The sequence below is a fragment of the Dromaius novaehollandiae genome, chromosome 16 (assembly GCF_036370855.1).
Source record: "Dromaius novaehollandiae isolate bDroNov1 chromosome 16, bDroNov1.hap1, whole genome shotgun sequence".
NCBI classification, from domain to species: domain Eukaryota; kingdom Metazoa; phylum Chordata; class Aves; order Casuariiformes; family Dromaiidae; genus Dromaius; species Dromaius novaehollandiae.
In genome coordinates, this window is record NC_088113.1 from 20,857,389 (window position 1) to 20,873,170 (window position 15,782).

At 67.9% G+C, this 15,782-nt stretch overlaps 2 protein-coding genes and 1 long non-coding RNA gene across 5 annotated transcripts; 2 read left to right on the top strand and 1 right to left on the bottom strand.

Annotated features, from left to right (window-relative positions):
- Positions 1-227: 227 nt before the first annotated feature.
- Positions 228-4,477, top strand: CCM2L (CCM2 like scaffold protein). Of its 2 annotated transcripts, none has more exons than XM_064521708.1 (10): positions 228-378; positions 701-868; positions 1,129-1,212; positions 1,337-1,520; positions 2,359-2,831; positions 2,927-3,062; positions 3,176-3,239; positions 3,474-3,621; positions 3,705-3,843; positions 3,920-4,477. In XM_064521708.1, exons 1-10 carry the CDS (start codon positions 349-351, stop codon positions 4,198-4,200), a joined length of 1,707 nt encoding a protein of 568 aa, XP_064377778.1. In that variant the 5' UTR covers positions 228-348; the 3' UTR covers positions 4,201-4,477. The 2 variants fall into 2 exon arrangements, with proteins under 2 accessions (XP_064377778.1, XP_064377779.1); XM_064521709.1 differs by having other exon boundaries at positions 1,340-1,520.
- A 486-nt stretch (positions 4,478-4,963) lies between these two features.
- On the top strand, positions 4,964-15,449 carry HCK (HCK proto-oncogene, Src family tyrosine kinase). The gene is made up of 13 exons (XM_064521712.1): positions 4,964-5,048; positions 6,528-6,645; positions 7,029-7,071; positions 7,177-7,270; positions 7,559-7,657; positions 7,897-8,000; positions 8,112-8,261; positions 8,343-8,495; positions 8,666-8,848; positions 9,010-9,086; positions 12,069-12,222; positions 12,472-12,603; positions 14,030-15,449. Exons 2-13 carry the CDS (start codon positions 6,529-6,531, stop codon positions 14,230-14,232), a joined length of 1,509 nt encoding a protein of 502 aa, XP_064377782.1. The 5' UTR covers positions 4,964-5,048; position 6,528; the 3' UTR covers positions 14,233-15,449.
- LOC135330142 (uncharacterized) lies at positions 13,732-15,543 on the bottom strand. Of its 2 annotated transcripts, none has more exons than XR_010391954.1 (2): positions 14,824-15,543; positions 13,732-14,591 (listed from the first exon to the last, which is right to left on the bottom strand). It is a non-coding gene; the product is annotated as an uncharacterized LOC135330142 (long non-coding RNA). The 2 variants fall into 2 exon arrangements; XR_010391955.1 differs by having other exon boundaries at positions 13,732-14,594.
- Positions 15,544-15,782: the final 239 nt, after the last annotated feature.

Here is a 15,782-nt window from a genome sequence, read left to right on the forward strand (position 1 = left end):
GCCGCGCGGGGCGGCTCCCCCGGGGCCCGGGCAGGATTTGGCCGGGTTGCGCCCCGGGGCGGGCGCCGGCGCCGCAGCTCGTTGCAAACCCCGGGGCACGCGGGGAGCGCGAGGGCCGCGGGGCGCGGGGGGCCGCGAGGCCGGCGACGCCGGCGGGTGCCGGGGGGCCCGGGGGGCGGCGGGGCGGGCGCGGGGCCGGGGCTCGCCCCTGGCAGGGCGGGCAGGAACTGGGCGAGCTCGGGGCCCCGCCGGCGCTGGTGGAGTTTCCGACGCAGGAAAGAAACAAAGGAGCCGAAGGGAGAGGAAGAGGCTGCCTGCGGCGCGGCGGGAGCCGAGCGGGGCCGCGGCATGGAGTGCGAGGGCAAGAAGGGCAAGAAGGTGGGTGCGCCGAGCCGCCCGGCTGCGTGCCGGCCGTGGGGCTGGTGGGGCGCGCGGGACTGCAGTGTGGGGCCAAGGCCCCATAGCCAGGCCGCAGTGCTGGACCGCCCGGCTCCCTGACGCTGCCAGCGCGGCCCCGGGAGCTGCTCCCGGCCCCGTCGGCCCCGGCCGGGCAGGTCGCCCCGTGCTCGCCCGGGGGTCCCCGGCGGGCGGCTCCGGCCCCTCGTCCATCGCCTCCTGCCCGGGGAAGGGGACGGATGGCCCCGGCCTGGCCCTTCCCCTGCCGCCGCCGGCGACGCGGCCCCGCCGCTCTCCCCTCCAGGGCTTCGTGTCGCCCATCAAGCGGCTGGTTTTCCCCAAGACGGCGCGGCGGCCGGCCCTCCGCGGCAGCGTCTACCGGCGGCCGCTGCACTCGGTGCCCCTCTACCCGCCGGACTATCTGATAGACCCCCAGATCCTGCTGCACGACTACGTGGAGAAGGAGGTGAAGGTAACGGCGTGGGGGGGCCGCTCCCGGCCGAGGGGGGTGTCCGGAGGAGGGAGACCCCCACGCCGAGCGGAGGGGCAGGATGCGGCCGGCTGGGGACGGTCCTGAGCCCCGGCCCCACCGTGCCCAGGCAGGGGCAGCGCCGGGCGCAGGGAGGGCGCCCACAGGGCCCCCCCGGGGTGATGCAGGGCGGCGGGTGCTCCAGGCGGGTGGGCACCCACTGTCCCCCCCCCGGACGGCCACCCTGGGTTTTGTCCCCGCAGTTTTTAGGCCACCTGACGTGGGTGACAGCCTCCCTGAACCCCTCCAGCCGGGACGAGGTGCTGCAGCTGCTGGACACGGCCAGGGTAAGCGGAGCCTGGGGACGTCCCGGCGCGGGGACGCGGGGACGCGGGGACACGGGGACACGGGGACACGGGGACGCGGGGACGCGGGGACGCAGCGGCACCTCGGCACGCTCTCGGCCCGCAGCAGCTGCAGGAGCTGCCGCTGCAGACGACGGCGGCGCAGGACGGCATCCTGAGCCTGTCGGCCCGCTGCCTGCTGCTGACGTGGCGCGACGACGAGGAGCTCATCCTGCGCATCCCCACGCACGAGATCGCCGCCGCCGCCTACCTCCGCGACGACGCCCTCCACCTCCTCGTCCTCAAAACCGGTGCGGGCACCGCGCCGGGGCCGCGTGCACCCCCCCCGCCGGCTCCCAGGGGCTGCACGGGGGGGGGGGCCTCTGCCTGCGCCCACGGAGCAGCCCCCGCCACCCCCAGCCCCGCTGCAGCCCCCAAACCCGCTGCTCCCATCCCCACTGCTCCCATCCCTGCCGTCCCCATCCCTGCTGCCCCCAACCCTGCTGCCCCTGCTGCCCCCATCCCTGCCACCCCCAGCCCCACTGCCCCCAACCCCGCCATCCCCAGCCCCATTGCAGCCCCCACTGCCCCCAGCCCCACTGCCCCCAGCCCCATCGCAGCCCCCACTGCTCCCAACCCCACTGGCCCCAACCCCATTGCATTGACCCCACTGCAGCCCCCGTCAACCTCAACCCCGCTGCCCCCAACCCCACCATCCCCAGCCCCTTGCAGCCCCCACTATTGCCACCCCCACTGGCCCCAGCCCCATTGCATTGACCCCACTGCAGCCCCCATCATCCCCAACCCCGCTGCCCCCAGCCCCACCATCCCCAGCCCAATTGCAGCCCCCACTGCCCCCAACCCCACTGCCCCCAGCCCCACTGCAGCCCCCACTGCCCCCAGCAGTGCCCCCAGCCCCATTGCCGCCCCCACCATCCCCACCCCCACTAGCCCCAGCCCCAATGCACGGACCCCACTGCAGCCTGCTCTGCTCCCAGCCCCACTGCAGCCCCCACCCCGCAGCTGGGGTCCCCTCCGGGGCTGGGGGGACAGGGCAGCCCCAGGCTGGCCCCGCAGGCTGCCCGGGGCCGGGGGGGGGTGAGCACAGCCCCCAGCCCCAGCACACCGGCTCCCCTCCACCCCACGCAGGCCTGGGAGTGGACCCGGTGCCCGCCGGCGCCCACCCCGAGGCGGCGGGGGGCGGCGGGCCGGAGCCGGCCCCCGGCGGGGCGGCCGAGCAGAGGCCGGGGGGGCCGTGGCCGGAGCCGGGGCGGCTGGGGGGCCCCATGGAGCGGCGGCACACCATCTGCAGCCTGGACTGGCGGGCGCGGGGCGGGCAGGAGGGCCGCCGGGGCGGCAGCCTGGAGCGCAAGGCGGCTGGCGGCAGCTGGGAGAAGCGGCAGGGCGGCCGGGCCTTCGGCAGCTGGGAGCGGCGGCAGCCCCGCGGCGGCGGCGGCGGCGGCGGCGGCGGGGAGCGGCGGCAGGCGGCCGGCGGCAGCTGGGAGCGCGGCAAGGCCTACGGCAGCTGGGAGCGGCGGCACGCCGGCAGCAACCCCCTGGACCCCCAGGAGCCCTGCCCCGGCGCCTACTCCAACCTTGTCATCCTGGCCGTGGCCAACAGGGTGGGCGGGGGGGGCGGTGGCGGCGGCGGGGGGGGCCGGTGGCGGTGGGGGGTGCCGCCGGCCCGCGCCCAGCGCCCCGCTCTCCGCCGCCGCAGGATGCCGCCGAGGAGTCCTGCGCGCTCATCTGCCAGGTCTTCCAGATCATCTACGGCGACCAGAGCATCGAGTGCGTGGACCGCGCCGGGTACCACTACACCTGCACGCCCGAGCGGCCCTGGCTCCGCAGCAGGAGTGAGCGCCGGGGCACGGGACGGGGACGGGCATGGGGACAGGGACGGCACCGCTGTGCTGGGCGATGCCGGGGTGCTGCCACCCCGTCTCAGCGCTCGGTTCTCCCTCCCCAGGCGAGAGCTGCCGCACGGACGGGACGTACGGCTACGACGCCGACTTCAGCTGCTGCAGCTCCTTGTAAGGCTGCTTCCCCGGGAGCCCTGGACTGTGGGGTGGCCCTGCCCCATGGGGTGCCCCTGCCCTGGTGGGTGCCCCTGCCCTGGTGGGTGTCCACGCCCGGGACGGGTGCTCGCCCAGCCGCGGAGACGCCCAGCGCTGCCGACGGAGGGTGCCCACGCGGGGGGAGAGGGCGGCCGGGCTGGGCAGCGCGAGCGAGGGGCTGGGACCCACCGACGCCTTCACCCCCCGCAGCAACGGCTCCCACGAGACCTTCGACGCCTACTACAGCGGCGCCTCGTCGCCCTCCTTCCACCGGTCCCACCACAGCCTGGCCACGGCCTGCAGCGGCAGCGACCAGAGCAGCGCCGGGCTGGAGCAGCTGCAGGACTACATGGTGACGGTGAGGGCCGGGGCCGGGGACCGGGACGGGGACGGGGCCGGATCCGGCACGGCCAGCGCCTGCAGCCCTGCGCCGTCCCCCAGCTGCGCAACAAGCTCTCGCCGCCGGAGATCCAGCAGTTCGCGGTGCTGCTGCGCGAGTATCGCCTGGGGCTGCCGGTGCCCGAGTACTGCGCCGAGCTGCTGCGCCTCTACGGGGACCGGAGGAAGTTCCTGCTGCTGGGTGAGCCCCCGCGTCCCCCCCGCCGCGCCGGGGCCGCCGCAGCAGCCCGGGCCGGGCCTCACGGCGTCTCTCGCAGGGATGCGGCCCTTCATCCCCGACCAGGACATCGGCTACTTCGAGAGCTTCCTGGAGAGCATCGGCATCCGGGAGGGCGGCATCCTCACCGACAGCTTCGGCCGCATCAAGCGCAGCATGAGCAACACGTCGGCCTCGGCCGTGCGCAGCTACGACAGCTGCTCCCTGCGCTCCGAGTCCGAGTCCTTCAACCGCATGATCACGGACATCACCCACGACATCGAGGCCCTGGCGCGCGACGAGGACGAGGAGGAGGAGGAGGAGGAGGACAACTACCTGTGAGGGGCTGCTGAAACCCCGCTTGCAGGGCGCCGGGCTCGGCCCTGGGGGCACCCGGGCTGCGGGGGGGGCTGATCTCGCCCCCCACCCCGGTCCCCGCAGCGGGGCAGGTGCCTGCACAGCACTGGCGGCTCGTTAGCGCTAACGGGATTCCAGAGCAGCCTGGGGATGTAATTAGTGCAGATTGCAATTAAACCGCAGGGCAGGGAGCGGAGCAGAGCGGGTTCCTCCTCCGGCCGAGGCGCACGCACGAGCACGCTGCTCCCCCCGCGCAGCCCCCCCGGTTCCTCGTAGCGATTTTCCTGTGATTATTGCGCTCGCCTCCGGGCCGGGGCTGTTGCACAAAAGGAAGGTTGCGCCCAGGCAGCGCTTCCTCCGCGGCACCCGCCCTGCCCGCTCCCGCTCCCGCTCCCGCTCCCGCTCCCGGCCCCGGCGCAGGGGCGGCTGCCCGAGGCACCGGCAGCCCCGGGGGCCGCGGGGGGAAGCGTCGCCGCGTCGCCTCTTTTCTGCCCCCGGGGACGGAGGATGCGGTTGACGCTCCGGCCAGCAGCGCCCACGGCCCCGGCCCGGGTGGGAAACGCCCCCGGGGCGCCGCCACCCAAATGTCCCCCCCGGTGCCCCGGGCCGTCGGGCCCCCCCATGCTGCCCCCGGTCGCTGCCCCCGGCCGGCACCGGCGGGGCGGGGCCTCGTCGAGGGGGCGGGGCCTCGTCGAGGGGGCGGGGTCTCGCTGAGGTGGGCGGGGCCTCGCCGAGGGGGCGGGGCGGGGCGCCGGGCGCTCACACCGGGAGCACGCAGCGGCGGCGGCGGCGGGTGCCCCGGACCGGGACGGTGCCCGGGACGGCGGCTGGAGGTGAGAGCGGTGCGATGCAGCGGGGCCCCGAGGGCGGCGGGGATCGCCGGGGCCGGCGGCAGTGCCGGGGCCGGGGCCGGTACCGGTACCGGGGTTGTGCCCTGGGGGCAGTGGCGGGGGCGGGATGCCCCGGGGGTGGATGCCCGGGTGCCCGGGGGGGAGGAACGCCTTGGGGGTCGATGCCCAGGTGCCTCGGCGGGGTCGATGCCCGGGGGGTGGGATGCCCCGGGGGGGTGATGCCCGGGATGGCGATGCCCGGTGCCCCGATCCCCGTGGGAGCTGCCCTGGAGGGGGGGCGATGCCCGGTTCCCCAGGGGGGTGGCACCTCTGTCACTGGCCTGGCAGCGGGGCTGGTGGGGACCCACTGCCGCCTGCCCACGGGGGTGAGGGACCACGCCGGGCTCCCGGGGGCCCCGGGGTTGCCCCCGGTTCCTTCCCTCACCAGCTTGCTCCCACCCTGGGACCCGCTGCTCCGGGGGCAACCGTGCACCTCACGCGCCCTGATCCTCCGGGATGGGCTGTGCCGGGAGCGGGGCTGACCGAAGCTCCGGCACACAGGAAGGATGCGGCTTGGCTGCGGAGGTGGCCGCTCCGGCAGGGCTGCAGGCCGGGGAGGCCGACGCAGTGCCGCTGGCCCTGGCTGCTGGGGGGTGGCCGGGCCGAAGCCCCGCGGGGGCCTCGCCTGCCCCGGCCCCCGGTGCTGGGCCGAGGGCTCCCGCGCTCGGGCTCCCCGCTTCCTCTTTCACCGCCGCATCCTTCTCCTTTCCGCCGAGGTCTCCACCGGACAAAAGCAGGCTGCCTCCTTCGAGGGGCTTCCCCTCGCGCTCTGCTGCTTGCAGCAAGTTTTCAACTGCTGACGCTTCTCGGGGGGAGCAGGGCAAAGTTCGGCATTTGCATTTGTCCGGCGCTGCGGCAGCTCCACCCGTGCGAAGTGCAGCGAGGGAGGGCAGCGCCCAGGGCCCCGCGGGGGCACAGCCGGGTCCTGCCCCGGTGCCGGCCCGCGGAGGGAGGGGGCCTGCACGGCCACCGGCCGCTCTCCGGCTCGTTCCCGGCTCCGGCTTCCCCGCCGGGCTGCGGCCAGGCGAGTCCGGCTGCAGGGCTGCAGCGTTACAGACCTGTTGCCTGCCCGAACTCCCCTCCCGACACTTCTCTTTTCTCGGAACCAGATCCCTTTTCTCTGCGCGAGGAGGCTGTGCCGGTGCCGGGGTCACGCGGGTGCAAACCGTCCCCCCCGGCCGCTCTTGGCCTGCGGCACGGCCGGGCCGTGGGAGCAGTCCCGCTGTGCCGCCGGGAAGCTCCCGCGGGAGGGAGCGTTGCCGGGTGGGGAGCCGGTCCCGCACCCCGCGGCAGCGCAGTGCCGATGCGGGAGCCGGGGCGCCGCGGCCAGCGTGGGAAACCCGGCACCGGGCTCTCGCCGCTGTCACAACAGCTTCCTTCCCGCGCCGGGGACGGGCTTCATCTCCCCTCGGCCCGTTGCAGGATGGGTTGCGTGAAGTCCAAGGCAGCCGGCGTCCAGGAGAAGGGAGCGGAAGCGGACCCGGGCCCCGCTCTGCAGCAGGGCCACTACGTGAGGGACCCCACGGCCGCCAGCAAGCCGGTGAGCGGGGCCCCGGGGCGCGGGAGGGGCCCGCTGGAGCTGCCGGGGCAGCGAGGCGGTGCTGGCGGCGGGTGCCGCGACGCCCGGGACGGTGCTTCTGCCTGGACGCGTGATGCAAACCGAGGGATTACAGAAAAGGGCAGGATGCTGGGCAGGATGCGGAGAGGGGAAAACGGAGGCGCTGGAGCGGGGCAGAGGGGCTGCTGCTGCCGAGCGGGTTGGAGGACCGGGCAATCCTCCCGGATGGGTGGCGTGGGGCTGTGCTCCGCACTCTGGCTCGCGTTGCGCTTGCCTCGGGGGCCAGCGATGCGGCAGAGCGTGCTGTGGGGTGCAAGTCTCTGCCACCAGCAACTTCACTTTCTGCTTCCTATCCCTCTTCCCAGGGCAACGACGCTCCCGGCGCGGCGGTGCCCCAGCCCGCGGATGGTACGTACGGACGGACGGGCTGCGGCGGGGTCCGGGGCCGAGCGGTGCCGGCCGCCTCGCCCCGGCGCCGAGCCGTGCCCAGCGTTCCCCGCGCCTCTCCCGCAGGCGACGCCGTGGTCCTGGCGCTCTACGACTACGAGGCGACGCACGCCGAGGACCTCAGCTTCCGCAAGGGAGAGCGGCTCCGCGTCCTGGAGGAGTGAGTGCCGGCGCCGGTGCCGGCCCGTGCACCACCGCGGTGGCCCGCAAGCGCGGCAGCCCCGGCTCGCTCTTTCCGGGCTTGTGACCCCGCTGGGCCGGGCCACCCGCGCCTGGCCGCGGCTTTGCACCGAGCCTGGGAAGCGCGGGGGTGATGCTGGTTTAGAGCAGCCCCCGGAGCCGGGATGCCGCGGGCTGACGGATGCCGCGGGCTGACGGATGCCGCGGGCTGATGGATGCGGCGGGCTTTCGGATACTGTGGGCTGACGGATGCCGCACGCGCCCTCAGGTCGGGAGAGTGGTGGAGAGCCCAGTCGCTGGCCACGGGGCACCAGGGCTTCATCCCCAGCAACTACGTCGCCCGAGCGGACTCGCTGGAGACGGAGGAGTGAGTTGGCCCCCCTCCTCTTTCCCACGCTCCCCTCTTTCCCGCGCTCCCCTCTTTCCCGCGCTCCCCTCTTTCCCGCGCTCCCCTCTTTCCCGCGCTCCCATCCCCTTTCCCTGCTCCCGGCCTGTTGCTGCCCCACACCCCCGAGGACCCCCCCCGGCTCTGCCCCCAGCCCAGGCTTTACCCTCCGGTCCCCAGCAGCAGCTTCGTGCTCGTCCGTTCGCGTATTTTCGCTGCAGGTGGTTTTTCAAGGGCCTCAGCCGGAAGGACGCCGAGCGGCAGCTCCTCGGCCCCGGGAACGCGATCGGATCCTTCCTGATCCGGGACAGCGAGACGACCAGAGGTAGCGCCGGGCGGGCACGGAGGGGGGACCAGTGCCGGGGAATTGCCGCTGTGTCCCACCAGCACCGCGTCCCGCCGGCACCCGCTCACCCCGTGCCCCCCCCCCGGGCAGGCTGCTACTCGCTGTCGGTGCGGGACGGGGACGACGGGACGGGCGGCGCCGTGAAGCACTACAAGATCCGGACGCTGGATAGCGGCGGCTTCTACATCTCCCCGCGGAGCAGCTTCGAGACGCTGCAGGCGCTGGTGGAGCACTACCGGGGTGAGCGGGGCCCCCGCCGCGGCGCTGGCGCGTCCCGGCTCGGCGGCGGCTTCCCGGGCTCACGGCACCGCTCTCCGGCAGGCCAGAGCGACGGGCTGTGCCAGAGGCTGGCGCGGCCCTGCAGCGCCCCGAAGCCGCGGAAGCCCTGGGAGAAAGACGCCTGGGAGATTCCTCGGGAGTCGCTGAAGATGGAGAAGAAGCTGGGAGCCGGGCAGTTCGGGGAGGTGTGGATAGGTGAGCGCGCCGGGGCGGCCGCGGGGAGGAAGGCGAAGGAGGGGAGGAAGGAGGCCGGGCGCGGCGGCGGCTCTCCCCCCGCCTGGGGCTGGGCGCCGTGGGGCGGCCCCGAACGCCGGGGCTCCCCGGTGCCGCCGCGGGGGACGGCCCGACGCGTCTGCTGCCCGCAGCCACCTACAACAAGCACACCAAGGTGGCGGTGAAGACCATGAAGCCGGGCAGCATGTCGGCGGCCGCCTTCCTGGCGGAGGCAGAGCTCATGAAGACGCTGCAGCACGACAAGCTGGTGAGGCTGCACGCCGTGGTCACCCGCGAGGAGCCCATCTTCATCATCACCGAGCTCATGGAGAAAGGTGCCGCCGCGCGCCGGAGCGCGGGGAGGGGATGGCGCCCGCGGGACCGGGCGGGATGCGGGCGGGCAGCGCGGGAGAGGGGGCGGCCGGGGGGGCCGCGGTGCCGGGGGAGGCGGCAGGACCACCCCGGCCGCCCCGCCAGCCCGGCCCTTCCCGCGCAGGGAGCTTGCTGGACTTCCTCAAGAGCAACGAGGGGCGCAAGCAGCCGCTGCCGAAGCTGATCGACTTCTCCGCCCAGGTGAGGGGGGAATGCGGCTGGGGGCCGGCGCTCCGCGGGGACGCGGGGCCGGGAGGAGCCGGGCGGGAGCAGCCCCAGCCCCCCGCAGAAAGCCCTCGCCACCCCGGTCCCCTCGGCCCCGCAGCAGGAGCCCTGGAGCATCCCTGCTCCTCCTGGGGAAGGCAAAGCCGGTGCTCGTCTCCCAGGGCCGAGTGCCGACAGCTGCCGTCTGCGGAGCATCGGGGAGCACCGGGCGCCCGCCGGGGCTGCGGGAAGGGGGCGAGTTAGGAGCAGGGGCTGGCAGAGCCCATTTCCCAGGAGGGGGGCACCCAAAAGGCAAGGAGCCCCCAGGGGTGAGTTTCGTTCCCGGAGTGGCAGTGATCCCGGAGCGGCAGTGATCCCAGAGCGGGGCCATTTGGGAATCGAGCGGGTGGCACGGTGGAGCGGGCTGGCGGGGCACGGAGGAGCGGGCATCCCAGCAAGACTCTCCCGCGTTGCCGTCCGCGTGGAGAAGGGCAGCGGCTGGCGGTGCCGCCGGGCGCGGGTGCACGGCGAAAGGAGAAGCGGCTCCTCTCCCGCCCACCAACCCGGTCCCTGCGGCGCGGGGCAGCCGGCACGTCGGGGCCGCGGCAGCTGGGGTGCACGGGGTCGGGGAGGGCCCCGGCTGGTGCTGGGCACCACATCCCGGACGGCTGCCGGGTCGCTGCCCCGGGCTGCAGCCCTGGGAGCTGGTGGCGGCCCGGCTCTGCGTGGGGCGCGGCGGGGGAGGGCGCAGGTGTATTTTGGCTGGTTCGCATTTGCATGGTCCTCTCTCTCCGGGCTGTCGGCGCCGGGTGCTGTGGCTGTTTCTGAACACGTAGCTCCCCGGGGAGCAGCAATGAAGAAACTATTGTGTTTTGCCCATTGCTGCTGTGAGATATCTGCAAATAACCCAGTCTGCAGGGGAGCGCTGGGTCTGCAAACCTGGCAAAGCCCCGCAGGTGACGGGTCTGCCTGGCGCTGCCCTAGCGTCAACGGGCCACGATACAGCGTCTTAACCCGTTCTGGTTCTGCCGTCGGCCAGGGCACCTGCTGCTTTGGCGTTGAGCTTCACGTGCTTAACGTGGCCTCCGGCGCATGACCGCTTTGCTGCACTCGCAGGACGTGAGAGGCCAAACGGATCTGGGCACGGTTTGTAGAAAGCGCCTCATTTTACCCCGCTGCAACCCGTGTGCAGGGTTTATGGTAGTAACTACGTTTAAAATTACCTTCCCTCCGAAAGGCTGCTGTGGGCAGTAGGAAAACCACTGGAGAGGAAGGAGCGCTTCGAGAAAATACTCTGGGGCTGTTTATTTGGGGACAGTAACTGTGGGCACAGCTGGGTGGGCTGTTATACACCTAGCGCTGTGTGTGCAACCGCTTGTGCAACCACTGTCTTGTCGCAGCCGCTTCAGAGATGCTGGCCAGAGCCAGGGACCCTTTGAGCTAAGCTTGGTACCGCTGCAAAATAATAAGCTGCTCAAAGCAAAGCTAGAGCGGGGCTGCCGGACCCTGCCGTGTCGGGGACGCGCGTGCACATCAGATGTGCAACTGTGCACCAACTTTCTTCTGCCAAGCTGGGTCTTGCAAACCGTCTCCGCTCTGCAGCTCAAAGGAGCCGGTTGCCTCAGCGCCGAGGGGCCGAGTCCGAGCGCTTCCCCGCGCAGAGGGCAGGCGGGGAGCCGGCGCGCAGGCCTGTGCCACGGGGAGCCGTTGCGAGCGCGGCCGCTTGTGCGGCCGTGAAAATGATCCTTCCGTTCTTGCGGCGCGTGTTTACTTCTGTATTTTGTGGGCGGCTGTCTGCACCTCGCGCCGGCCTCGGGGGAAGTGCCTCTGCTCCGGCCCCTTCCCCGGCTCGGCCGCTGTGCTGGGGCCCCGCGCCGCCCGCCGAGAGCCGTCTCTGGCTCTGCCCCCGTCGCCTGGCTCTGTCCTGCGCCATCCCGGACCAGGGTCCCCAAAAGCCCGGCCCTCGGGTCCGGCGCCCCGTGGGAGCCCGTGGAGATGGGCCTCGGGCTGGGCTCGCTCCCCGCTGCCGCCGTGACGGGCGAGAGCCGCGCGCTCCCTCCCTCCCCGCACCTCCGCCTCCGGCAGCCCCGCCGGAGATGGTTTCCTCCGCCTCGTCATAGCGAGGGCTGGAAGAAGGTCACCGAGCTGATGCGAAACTAGACACCAGATGCTGATAGCATCCGGATTCGTGAAAATTTGGCACAGATTTGGGTTGTGGTTGTGAATGTGTTAGTTCCCCTCTGCGCTGGTCAGGAGTTAGTAACCAACTAACGTTGCAGTCGCTGAGAGCAGAGACAGAGCTGGGGCAGATCTTCAGGGCTCACCCCCCCGTGCAGCCCCCGGGCAGGGCTGACTCAACATCAACTCTCCTTGAAGACCCCAGGCGGCTCCCGACCCCCCGGGAGACCCACCACAGTGCGTTTCCCTCCTCCCCGAGGAAGCTCTCTGGTGCGGGCTGACCCTTCGCTGCAGCCATCAAAGCCCATTGCTCTTTGTCCCCTTAGTAGGGAGAGACAGTAACTTATTCCCTCCTCCTCTGAAGGAGCTGTTTACGTATTTGGAGACTGCTCATGTCTCCTCTCACTGGAGAACGACTTACTGCTCTTCACATTTGCATGGCTACAGATGACCGAGTTACACCTCGGTTTGTGGACGTCCACAGACACTTGTTTGTGAGCACGTCAGCTCCCTGGATACCAGTTCTTGTTGCCGTTCCCATGCATGGGCTTAAACGGGTTGCATTCGCCTGATCATCCCAAATCCTGATCTTTTCTGCAAAGGGCTCCCTGTACGGAGAGCAGTTCCCATTCCCATGTGCTCGCCCTGTGCCCGGCCGTGATTCAGCCCCCTTTCACCCTGCTCTCCATGTGCTGGCCGGAAACAGTTAATCTCTGGCAATTCCTAGAAGCAGTTGCTTTTAGCGTTTTTTGTGGTATTTCAAACAGACCCTTTGCATTTTTTTCATTCCCCTTTTAACAGATTGCAGAAGGAATGGCTTTTATTGAGAAGAGGAACTACATCCACAGAGACTTGAGAGCTGCCAACATTTTAGTCTCAGCAACGCTGGTGTGCAAGATTGCGGACTTTGGCCTGGCCAGAATCATCGAGGACGATGAGTACACGGCCCGGGAAGGTACCGCGAGCTGCTGTGGGCTCTGGCCACTTTGTGAGCTCGTTAGGGATCCCTGCAGACCCACTTACCCATGTGTAACTTCTGTGGCAAGGGCCCAGGGAGGGATATCCTGCATAAACTGATACATGAGTGGAAGCTGCTCTCATTTGCATTTGCCTGTTTTGTTTGTTGCTTGTTCCCCATATTTCACTGCCAGTTTCTCAGTATTTGGGTTATAACTCATGTTTCTGATGGGCTCTGTTTGTCCAGGTGCCAAGTTTCCCATCAAATGGACTGCCCCAGAAGCCATCAACTACGGATCTTTCACTATCAAGTCAGATGTCTGGTCCTTTGGGATCCTCCTGACCGAGATCATTACCTATGGGCGCATCCCATACCCAGGTAAGGAGGGGAAATGCCTCTTGAAATCTGCTTCCAAAAGTTGTGCTCCATCTTCTGGGCAGTGTTCTTGGCCCCGTCCATGGGATCTGTCTCTCCGTGAAGTTAGAGCACAGGAAAACAGTGTGAATGCTGAGAAATTCGAACCTTACACTGGGAGCAGCACTCAAAGACAGTAGCACAAGCACAAGATCTCAAGATGACAAGTGTTTCAGGGAGCCATGGAGAGAAGCCCAGAGCCCAGAACAGCCTCCGATCAGTATGCGCTTTTCCTTCAGCTACAGCTACCGTTTGGGCAAATGCTCACCCAGAATGGATAATCAGGAATTTTCTCTCTGGCGTTCCTACGTCAACACTAGCTCTTCTCACTGACCTGAAAATGCATGGGAGATGTAACACCGCCCTGTGCTTTTCAGCTTCCTCAAAGCAGAGCTGAGAGATGTCCTTTGAGGAGCCCAGGAATGAACCCCAGCGAGCTCAGGCTTACCCTGAACCCCAGCTACCCTGTGTGCTGCCGGGGGACTGACACGGAGAGGAGATGCTGAGCTCCTCCAGCTCCTTGGGAAACCAGCAGTGCTCAGGATCTCTGAAAGATCCAGTCCCCCTGTTTCTAAAATAGAAGAGCATGTTTTTTCACACAAGAGGATACTTGATTTGTCCCAGCCTCTACAGCATGTCACTGGGAGAGCTGTTACCAAACCCCGAGGGTTCCTGGCTCATAGGTCTGTGTTCACTGACTCATGGTCTTCCACCTCCTGTAGATTAAGCATGTTTAGAAATAGTGCATGAGTTCAGGGCTAAAAGCTGAGCCGGGTGTTTTTAGGAAGGCTCAAACAATCTGTAAGTCAGCAGCAGCAGGAACCACCCTGTATTTCATACAGATTTGTCTCTCTGGTGCCTTTTCTCAATGGGAAATGATTCTGTACCAGAACAGTAAACATCACCATGAATCATCAACAAAGCACTTGGAGTGGCTTAAAGGGTTGCTGGGGAAGGACCAATTCTGCCTTTTATTCTTTAATTCTTTTTTGCTATTTTTATTCTTTTAATTCTGCTAATTTATTTTTATGAGTGACACTGGAAATAAGAGCTCATTATTGGGGGAGGAAATGAAAATCCACATCCAATAGCTCAGCAGACAGAAAAGTTTGGCCTTTATTTTTTGGAATTTTATACAAAATGATTACAGTTCCCATCTAATCTGCTCAACTGGGATACAAAACTGATGGTTGTTGCTACAAGTATCTCAGCATCTCTGTTGTTTGCATGTTTCCCAGAATGGGAGTAAAATGACTTCTCCTTCCCTCAGCCCTTGCTCCTCTAACCTGTCCTTTTCCTCCACCCTTTGGACAGTAGGGTGTTGGGTTTTTGCCTTTTAAGCAGCCCATGAGGTATTCACCCAGGCTCCTCTCCTGCCCCGTTTCCCTAGGGATGTCAAGCGTGGAGGTGATCAGGGCCCTGGATCGCGGGTACCGGATGCCGCGCACCGAGAACTGCCCCGAGGAGCTGTATGACATTATGATGAGGTGCTGGAAGACTAAACCAGAGGATCGTCCTACCTTCGAGTACACACAGAGCATTTTGGAGGATTTCTTTACTGCAACAGAGAGCCAGTATCAGCAGCAGCCATAATGCCGAGAGCTCGGTGACAGCAGCAGAGACCTGTGCACTGCACGTGCTGCACCACCGGCAACACCCGTGCGCACACTGTTCTTACCTGTCCTGTTCCCGGTGTTCCTGCACTCACCTTCCTCAGCTTTCAGCCCAGAAACCAAAGCCTTCCTGACGTGGCTTCGTTGGACCTGGGGGCTGGATGAACCAGCGTCCGGGTCGGCCTCCCTGGGCTGTGCGACCGACGCACTAGCTGAGCGTGGTCGTTCCTTGTGCCTCCCGCAGACACAATTCCGCTGGGAAAGACCTGCTCCAGGAAGCACTTGGTGGATGGTGTTTAACTGGGGTTGTAGCGCAACGCAAGGAGGGCCCGTGGCATGCTACTTCAGATAAGAGAGAGAAAGGAAAAAACAGAGTTTTTTGATTCTTTAGAGATCTTATCCTGCCAGTTTGCAGAAGTAGCTACTTCACCTGCGATGTGCTGGCTGCAGCGGCATTGCCTTCCAGCGAGCCTCTGCTGCGCGGGGCTGAGCACCGGCCCTTCGCGGCCCCTTGCGCTGGGGTGGACGCTCGGCCTTGGTGAGACCCCGGCACGTTTCTGCCTGGGCGTACCTGCACTTTTGCACTCTTCTCATCGCCTCAGGAGCCTTTTTTGAATGCCAAGTGTCACAGACGCGTGCTTCTCTCAAAGCCCGCCTGGGCCTCCTTTCCGAGTACTTCTCCTGGTGCTTCTTCATCCGTGGTGGACAGCGCGTACCTTCGGAAGGGAAGGGATACGGCGCTCGGTAACATAAATCAGCGCAGTGATGCTGCCGCTCGCGTCGGGCGAAGGGCCAGAGCCGTTCCTGCAGCCGTGCCGCCGGGGTCCGCAGCCGCGGCAGGACAAGGACGGGCGCCCCTCACCTCCGGCGTCCCCCCGCGGTGGCAGCGCTGGCCCCTTCCCGCCCTGCCAAACCACCTCTGCAACTTAATGCAAACAAAGGAGTACAAATTATCAGCAATGAGCCACGCGTTTCTTGCACACCTCTTTCACATCCTTGTTTTTAGTATTTAATGATGGGTTATTGGGGACAGGGGACTAGAGGAAGTAAATTAGTTTTTTAAAAGACTGGCCAGCATTTCTTACAAAAATGAGCTTCCATTTTTCCTCGTATAAGGAGACACCGTCGTAGCTTACGAGCTTTTATTTTTAGCTGTGAGAAATTTATTTTCCTAGTCAATAAAACACTGTAAATGTCTCGTGCTGGTGGTGCTCTCTGCAGGGGGAGGCGGGGGAGCGGGGACCCCAGGACGGGGCGCTCTGCCCCTCCAGCACCGGGACAAACCCCCCGATCTCCCCCCCCCCCCAGGTCTCTTCCCCCTCCCCAAATCCCCCCAATCTCTTCCCCCCCTCCCCCCGCCAAGCCCCGCTGTTTCTCCCCCAGTACAGCCGAGGTGCCCCCGGCCGCGAGCACCCGGTTCCGGGCGGCCCGACATCCCCCCCGCTCCCGGGGCTCCCGTCGAGGCCGCGCCGCCCCTCGGGGGGCTCCCGCCGCCCCCGGTCCGGCCCCGCCGCCTCACAGCGCCCGCGT

Excerpts from the sequence above, each read along its gene's own strand:
- CCM2L (XM_064521708.1), top strand. The coding sequence starts at position 349 with ATGGAGTGCGAGGGCAAGAAGGGCAAGAAG. Across the intron at positions 379-700 it reads AGGGCAAGAAGGGCAAGAAG|GGCTTCGTGTCGCCCATCAA; the intron begins GTGGGTGCGCCG and ends TCTCCCCTCCAG. Across the intron at positions 869-1,128 it reads ACGTGGAGAAGGAGGTGAAG|TTTTTAGGCCACCTGACGTG; the intron begins GTAACGGCGTGG and ends TTGTCCCCGCAG.
- HCK (XM_064521712.1), top strand. The coding sequence starts at position 6,529 with ATGGGTTGCGTGAAGTCCAAGGCAGCCGGCGTCCAGGAGAAGGGAGCG. Across the intron at positions 7,072-7,176 it reads GGTGCCCCAGCCCGCGGATG|GCGACGCCGTGGTCCTGGCG; the intron begins GTACGTACGGAC and ends CCTCTCCCGCAG. Across the intron at positions 7,271-7,558 it reads CGGCTCCGCGTCCTGGAGGA|GTCGGGAGAGTGGTGGAGAG; the intron begins GTGAGTGCCGGC and ends ACGCGCCCTCAG.